Consider the following 9,055-nt stretch of genomic DNA (forward strand, 5'->3'; position numbering starts at 1 on the left):
GTCTATCTTGAAATGGATTCTGATTGGCTGGCTATCATTGGAAGTCTTCAACCGGGACAACACTTTCAAATGTCAGAAGCAGAGAAATGAATAGAGCGGTTGTCGTGTCCTTGCGGTAGAAAAGCGAAATGAAAGTGAAATAGCTAACTAACCAGCTAATAAGGTAGCCAGAGATTGAACCGTTTGTAGCCACTACTAGTTGACATTTCATTAATTTGATATCGCAGCCAGACGTTTCTGAAAATACCTCGTTAGCATTAGCTAGCTAGCTAACTGGACGTGTTATGTTTGCTTGCCAGCTATCTAACGTTACTGTTACCTTTGACATTTTGTTATTAAACTCAGTCGATAGATCTAAAAAATAACTAGGTATAATACTTTTCCACAACCATGGAATATATGACACCCCTCCAGAAGAAGAGACGCCACCAAGGGGACCTTCAAAACTGGAAAGATTGCCAAGCGGTATGAAGCTAACCTTAGCTAGTTTATTGCCTGGAAACCCGACGTTGAATTGCATTGAATTCTACATCGGGCAGAAATGAGCGTTTTGAATTTTAACGTTAAAATACAATTTTATTCAACAACATTCTGGATTGTAGAGGCCGTTGTGAGAGGAAACTACCCTGATTCAAGCGCTCATTTCTGCCCGACGTAGAATTCAATGCAATTCAACGTCGGGTTTCCAGGCAATAACGTTATCCTGTTGCTTTAGTTATAAAGATCTGTGCTATTGTTGTATTTATAATTTAACTAACACCAGTCTAGCTAACTGGCATTTGAAATAGCTGTCCAGTTGGCTTGTTACTATTTTTAGGCTAAATCAGTTAATAGTGATTTATTGGCTAGCCACATTTCAGTGGTTATCACGTGTGTATGTATTTGTATTGCTACTAGTTTAACTAACCTTGCATGCATATTTGGTTGTAAGGTAGCTAGCTAAGCTAACGCATAGAGAGCTAACGTTAGTGGGGTGTTTACAAAAAGCACGTGTAACTTACACAGTCTCAGGAAGAAACTGTATCTTAGTACCTTAGAATAGTAGCTAAGTGAATGCATGCCTATAAAAATGTAGCTAGCTAGATCGATCTTTGCCTGTCATGTTATGCAACCATGCTGCGTTGTTTGAATCCTCAGAAACGACTGTGCAACGGGGTGGGAGTCTACATCCAGGTTGAACATGGCGCGATAGTGACTGACAGTGGCATGGATGCCAGTATGCAACAGCAGAGTGTCCCAAACAGCATCAACCACCCAGCTTCTAACATGGTAGCTATGCATATTAAACGATTTTTTTTTATCTTTCGCTGCTACATTCTAGGCCTATATTCCCAAGGACTTAGCTTCCCATGTGCATTGCAGGAGTGTTTTGTGGTCCGTGTTTTCCTCCTGAATGATGCTATAGTAGTAATAAAGGTGAATAGGTGAAGGAGTAAGGGACGCTAGGCGTACCCATGACAACATGCTTCCTCAACATCTCTAAGGTGCAGCGGTAGCTATATTTATGACAGTTTTTCCCAATGTTTGTGAAGTCATGTCAAGGAAGCGATAACTGTTTGGGAAATTCAACATCATCCTTACCCAGTCTCTGTCAGGAATTTGGCTAGTGCCACAATGTTGACGTGACCTTCTATATTTCCTTTCACTTTACTGTGGAATTGTCCATCCGTCATAATCAGCCTTTGAATAGTCTTGGCTTCTATGCAGTGTTCATCCTCAAATATTTTTTTGCAGAACTACAGTATGACAAGCCATTCGATAATCGGTATAATAACCCACCAGTCTCGTGTCTTCTCTTGTACAGGTCTATGCAGTCCAAGGCAGCCAGTGCTGTAATCGCTGCCTGGCAGGGGAGCCTGTAAGTAGCGCCTCAACGTATCCCAGTAACATGGATGACTGATATTATACAGTGAGGGGGGAAAAAAGTATTTGATCCCCTGCTGATTTTGTACGTTTGCCCACTGACAAAGAAAAGATCAGTCTATAATTTTAATGGTAGCTTTATTTGAACAGTGAGAGACAGAATGACAACAAAAAAATCCAGAAAAACGCATGTCAGAAATGTTATAAATTGATTTGCATTTTAATGAGGGAAATAAGTATTTGACCCCCTCTCAATCTGAAAGATTTCTGGCTCCCAGGTGTCTTTTATACAGGTAACGAGCTGAGATTAGGAGCACACTCTTCAAGGGAGTGCTCATAATCTCAGTTTGTTACCTGTATAAAAGACACCTGTCCACAGAAGCAATCAATCAGATTCCAAACTCTCCACCATGGCCAAGACCAAAGAGCTCTCCAAGGATGTCAGGGACAAGATTGTAGACCTACTCAAGGCTGGAATGGGCTACAAGACCATCGCCAAGCAGCTTGGTGAGAAGGTGACAACAGTTGCGATTATTCGCAAATGGAAGAAACACAAAATAACTGTCAATCTCCCTCGGCCTGGGGCTCCATGCAAGATCTCACCTCGTGGAGTTGCAATGATCATGAGAACGGTGAGGAATCAGCCCAGAACTACACGGGAGGATCTTGTCAATGATCTCAAGGCAGCTGGGACCATAGTCACCAAGAAAACAATTGGTAACACAGTACGCCGTGAAGAACTGAAATCCTGCAGCGCCCGCAAGGTCCCCCTGCTCAAGAAAGCACATATACAGGCCCGTCTGAAGTTTGCCAATGAAACATCTGAATGATTCAGAGGAGAACTGGGTGAAAGTGTTTTGGTCAGATGAGACCAAAATCGAGCTCTTTGGCATCAACTCAACTCGCCGTGTTTGGAGGAGGAGGAATGCTGCCTATGACCCCAAGAACACCATCCCCACCGTCAAACATGGAGGTGGAAACATTATGCTTTGGGGTTGTTTTTCTGCTAAGGGGACAGGACAACTTCACCGCATCAAAGGGACGATGGACGGGGCCATGTACCGTCAAATCTTGGGTGAGAACCTCCTTCCCTCAGCCAGGGCATAGAAAATGGGTTTTGGATGGGTATTCCAGCATGACAATGACCCAAAACACACGGCCAAGGCAACAAAGGAGTGGCTCAAGAAGAAGCACATTAAGGTCCTGGAGTGGCCTAGCCAGTCTCCAGACCTTAATCCCATAGAAAATCTGTGGAGGAAGCTGAAGGTTCAAGTTGCCAAACGTCAGCCTCGAAACCTTAATGACTTGGAGAAGATCTGCAAAGAGGAGTGGGACAAAATCCCTCCTGAGATGTGGGAAAACCTGGTGGCCAACTACAAGAAACGTCTGACCTCTGTGATTGCCAACAAGGGTTTTGCCACCAAGTACTAAGTCATGTTTTGCAGAGGGGTCAAATACTTATTTCCCTCATTTAAAATGCATATCAATTTATAACATTTTTGACATGCGTTTTTTTCTGATTTTTTTTGTTGTTATTCTGTCTCTCACTGTTCAAATAAACCTACCATTAAAATTACAGACTGATCATGTCTTTGTCAGTGGGCAAACGTACAAAATCAGCAGGGGATCAAATACTTTTTTCCCTCACTGTATGTCAGTGTGTAGGCCTAACCGAGCATTTTGTTGAAGACAACCATCAACACCGAAACCAATGTCTCATCAGTGGCAATGTGATTAATGGCTATTGCACATATAAACAAACGTTGATATGCTAATATGGGATAGAATGCCTCTTACGTTGGGGACAATTGTTGCTCCTATAACATCAATGTATATTCAACATAATAAAATATGCCCATTTAGAAGGGTTGGCCCTCAGTCTAAAGAACCTACCATATTGACCATGGAGCATTTAGAAGGGTTGGCCCTCAAACTAAAGAACCTACCATATTGACCATGGAGCATTTACAGTGGGGGGAAAAGTATTTGGTCAGCCACCAATTGTGCAAGTTCTCCCACTTAAAAAGATGAGAGAGGCCTGTAATTTTCATCATAGGTACACGTCAACTATGACTGACAAATTGAGAGAAAAAATTCCAGAAAATCACATTGTAGGATTTTTAATGAATTTATTTGCAAATTATGGTGGAAAATAAGTATTTGGTCACCTACAAACAAGCAAGAATTCTTGCTCTCAGACCTGTAACTTCTTCTTTAAGAGGCTCCTCTGTCCTCCACTCATTACCTGTACTAATGGCACCTGTTTGAACTTGTTATCAGTATAAAAGACACCTGTCCACAACCTCAAACAGTCACACTCCAAACTCCACTATGGCCAAGACCAAAGAGCTGTCAAAGGACACCAGAAACAAAATTGTAGACCTGCACCAGGCTGGGAAGACTAAATCTGCAATAGGTAAGCAGCTTGGTTTGAAGAAATCAACTGGTGGGAGCAATTATTAGGAAATGGAAGACATACAAGACCACTGATAATCTCCCTCGATCTGGGGCTCCACGCAAGATCTCACCCGTGGGGTCAAAATGATCACAAGAACGGTGAGCAAAAATCCCAGAACCACACGGGGGGACCTAGTGGATGACCTGCAGAGAGCTGGGACCAAAGTAACAAAGCCTACCATCAGTAACACACTACGCCGCCAGAGACTCAAATCCTGCAGTGCCAGACGTGTCCCCCTGCTTAAGCCAGTACATGTCCGGGCCCGTCTGAAGTTTGCTAGAGTGCATTTGGATGATCCAGAAGAGGATTGGGAGAATGTCATATGGTCAGATGAAACCAAAATAGAACCAATTTGGTAAAAACTCAACTCGTCGTGTTTGGAGGACAAAGAATGCTGAGTTGCATCCAAAGAACACCATACCTACTGTGAAGCATGGGGGTCGAAACATCATGCTTTGGGGCTGTTTTTCTGCAAAGGGACCAGGACGACTGATCCGTGTAAAGGAAAGAATGAATGGGGCCATGTATCGTGAGATTTTGAGTGAAAACCTCCTTCCATCAGCAAGGGCATTGAAGATGAAACGTGGCTGGGTCTTTCAGCATGACAATGATCCCAAACACACCGCCCGGGCAACGAAGGAGTGGCTTCGTAAGAAGCATTTCAAGGTCCTGGAGTGGCCTAGCCAGTCTCCAGATCTCAACCCCATAGAAAATCTTTGGAGGGAGTTGAAAGTCCGTGTTGCCCAGCGACAGCCCCAAAACATCACTGCTCTAGAGGAGATCTGCATGGAGGAATGGGCCAAAATACCAGCAACAGTGTGTGAAAACCTTGTGAAGACTTACAGAAAACGTTTGACCTGTGTCATTGCCAACAAAGGGTATATAACAAAGTATTGAGAAACTTTTGTTATTGACCAAATACTTATTTTCCACCATAATTTGCAAATAAATTCATTAAAAATCCTACAATGTGATTTTCTAGAGAAAAAAAATCTCATTTTGTCTGTCATAGTTGACGTGTACCTATGATGAAAATTACAGGCCTCTCTCATCTTTTTAAGTGGGAGAACTTGCACAATTGGTGGCTGACTAAATACTTTTTTTCCCCACTGTAGAAGGGTTGGCCCTCAGACTAAAGAACCGACCATATTGACCATGGAGCATTTAGAAGGGTTGGCCCTCAGACTAAAGAACCTACCATATTGACCATGGAGCATTTAGAAGGGTTGGCCCTCAGACTAAAGAACCGACCATATTGACCATGGAGCATTTAGAAGGGTTGGCCCTCAGACTAAAGAACCTACCATATTGACCATGGAGCGTTTAGAAGGGTTGGCCCTCAGACTAAAGAACCGACCATTCTGGACTTTCTAATGTCGAAAGGGTTCATCAGTCCCCCCAGGATTCTGCCATCACTTTTTTGTTGTTGTTGTGCAAAATCAACAATTCCCTGCATATTATGTGAGGGCTTGTAAATTTGACCAATCACTGCACTATTTCCATTTAAAACAGTCAAATCATCGCAATATTATCACATAAAACTGACCCATCACCGCAGCACAAAAAGAGGGCTTGCAATTTCAACCAAAATGAGCACATTTACCACCATAATATGGTTAAATCAAGCTACACATCAACAAACTCCCCCCCGTCAGCATATTTTCAAGACAAATTAGACTAAATCATAGAATATTGCCATGCAAAGTGGCAGGATTGCTGCAGCAAAATCATGCAGTTTGCCCATAAAAATCCCATTTAAAATGCTGGAGGGACTGGTTAATGAACATGACATAGCTTGCATCCCAAATAGCACCCTGTTCCATAATAGTGAAGAGGGTACCGTTTGGGATGCCGGCATTATGTAAATGTGAAGGGTTTGTTCCATATAGGTTACCTGTGTCACATTGTGAGTCCCCCTCTCTTCTCAGGGGCACATTAACCACATCATGGGGTATTGATCGGTCATCGCCATGATCAGAGATCATTTGAAGAACTTGAAGGATCCTTGAGGATGAAGCGAATGATTGATTGATCAAGCCATGGCGTGTGTGTGGCTGTGAACGTTCGTTGGAAAGGAGCCTTGACTTTTCTTGCTTTTTACCACTAGTACTGTATTGCTTCACAGATATAGCCTCACATGGTTACACTACCTAACACTGGTATGGGAAAAGGGCTGTTCACCAAACAGTAGACATGATCATTTCATTACCATCTTAATAACATTCTGTTTTGAATGGAAAGACAACTACTACAGTGTAGTCTACATACAACGATAAGGAATGAGCCATCAAGCCACAATTTAATACTGCAACTTTACAATGTAACGAGGATACTCATTTTAAAGTCAATGGCTGCGTTAGACAAATAACTGTTATTGTCCCAGTATCAAAACGGCTTCTAAAGCTGCCAGAAAATATAGAATGTAAATAATCATGATATTGTTAAGTAAATCAATGTTTTGAAGCGATATCATTGTAAACCTTTTGGAAATGGATAATCATGTCTGCAAATATATTTTTGTTAAATATTTTATATATTTTTGTAAAATGTAATTGGCTGAAATATAAAATAAGAACTTTCTAACAATATTTCTGATAATCATTTAATTTTGGCTAGTGTCCTGAATTTAGTGTTAATCTCATGAACCGTTCCAGCCACTATATTGTTTTCAATAGTTTGATCGGCACTTGAAATGTAGTGCTGTTTGACAATGCTGTGTCTATTTCCCACTAGATTTGGTTTTGTGTTATCTTACAATGATTTGAAGCCAGTTTCCTCCTTGCTAAGCAATAATTTTTATGGAAGGAATAGACAATAGTTGATGCTGTTAGATTTAGGTTATGACTCAATGAAATAGTTTATTTTTAGTACGAGGAAAAACTACTTTCAATAAAGTATGGTTTGATTAAACATGGTGGACGTTTTAGATGTATTTCTGTGACTACTATTTGTCATTCTTATCCAATGCCTTTGTATATGAAGCTTATTTCCAGATCTCATCTATTCTGTTCACCAGCTTCTACTGCCTTCTGTACATTATGGATCTTCACCCTAAAGCAGTCTGGAATGTTTACTAGTGAATTATATGTGAACAGCATTTATTCAGTTACGTTTTTGTCTCACTTGTTTGAGGATACGTTTTGTTACATACTACTGCTTGCTGTCTTTGGTTCACATTTCTCATGTCAGGAGGTAGCATATACTGTAGCTAGCATCCCAATTCTTATCCATGAAGTTTAACTAGATCACACATTTTCAGGCCACTTTTATATTCCAGTATTTTCCAACTTCCCTGCCTTCTAGAACGTTAGCATAGTCCGTATCCTATCCTTCTAGAACGTTACCATAGTCCGTATCCTATCCTTCTAGAACGTTACCATAGTCCGTATCCTATCCTTCTAGAACGTTAGCATAGTCCGTATCCTATCCTTCTAGAACGTTACCATAGTCCGTATCCTATCCTTCTAGAACGTTACCATAGTCCGTATCCTATCCTTCTAGAACGTTACCATCCTCCGTATCCTATCCTTCTAGAACGTTACCATCCTCCGTATCCTATCCTTCTAGAACGTTAGCATAGTCTGTATCCTATCCTTCTAGAACGTTACCATCCTCCGTATCCTATCCTTCTAGAACGTTACCATAGTCCGTATCCTATCCTTCTAGAACGTTACCATAGTCCGTATCCTATCCTTCTAGAACGTTACCATCCTCCGTATCCTATCCTTCTAGAACGTTACCATCCTCCGTATCCTATCCTTCTAGAACGTTACCATAGTCCGTATCCTATCCTTCTAGAACGTTACCATCCTCCGTATCCTATCCTTCTAGAACGTTACCATCCTCCGTATCCTATCCTTCTAGAACGTTACCATAGTCCGTATCATATCCTTCTAGAACGTTACCATCCTCCGTATCCTATCCTTCTAGAACGTTACCATAGTCCGTATCCTATCCTTCTAGAACGCTACCATCCTCCGTATCCTATCCTTCTAGAACGTTACCATCCTCCGTATCCTATCCTTCTAGAACGTTACCATATTCTGTTGGGTGTTGTATCCTAACCTTTATGATAGTTTCCAGTCCATCTCATATGATACGGAGTGATTGGCCGTTATAATGCCATGATGAATGATATATTCATAGACGTCAGGGTATCAACAGTCTGGCTCAACAGATGCAATAGGGGAGGGCTAAAGTTTGGAGGAAAGTCAACCGGGATGGATTCATGAGTATTACCCTTACAATCTCCCCTGTCCTCCCCCAGCACAGCCCAGTATACTAGCAGGAGAAATGAGTGTTCTCACACAAAGCTTGACCTGAGGGAAATGGCTCAGAGGGCCTAGATTTTCAATAATGTAAGACAATAAAGCGTAAGCTTGAAACCTGCTGCAATATGCTACAAGTGTAAAGAGCTTAGCTGCTAATAAAATGGAAAAGAAAATACCCTCCAACTCATATTGGGAGATCAAGTATGCCCCAGAAGAGCCCTTCGTGAAGACGTAATGAGCAGGGTGATGGTATAGGGTGCGTCCCAAATGGCACACTATATAGAGCACTACTGTGGACCAGGGCCCATAGGGCTATGCTCAAAAGTAGTGTACTATGTAGGAAATAGGGTGCCATTTGGGATGGACTCATAGGCCTCACACTGACCAACCCTGACAAGTATCATTTTATGGATGTGGAATTATTTAGATTTCCTCAGGGAGGTTTTGGACAAGTGTACACCTG

The 9,055-nt window shown here is 41.8% G+C and overlaps 1 protein-coding gene across 1 annotated transcript; it reads left to right on the plus strand.

Moving 5' to 3' along the window:
• The first annotated feature begins 51 nt into the window (after positions 1–51).
• Positions 52–7,235, plus strand: si:ch211-221j21.3. Its single transcript, XM_041893312.2, has 4 exons — positions 52–465; positions 1,138–1,269; positions 1,805–1,858; positions 6,250–7,235. The coding sequence occupies exons 1-4, from the start codon at positions 391–393 to the stop codon at positions 6,277–6,279; spliced, it is 291 nt and encodes a 96-aa protein (XP_041749246.2). The 5' UTR covers positions 52–390; the 3' UTR covers positions 6,280–7,235.
• Positions 7,236–9,055: the final 1,820 nt, after the last annotated feature.

This window comes from Coregonus clupeaformis, unplaced genomic scaffold (assembly GCF_020615455.1).
Source record: "Coregonus clupeaformis isolate EN_2021a unplaced genomic scaffold, ASM2061545v1 scaf0118, whole genome shotgun sequence".
NCBI classification, from domain to species: Eukaryota; Metazoa; Chordata; class Actinopteri; order Salmoniformes; family Salmonidae; genus Coregonus; species Coregonus clupeaformis.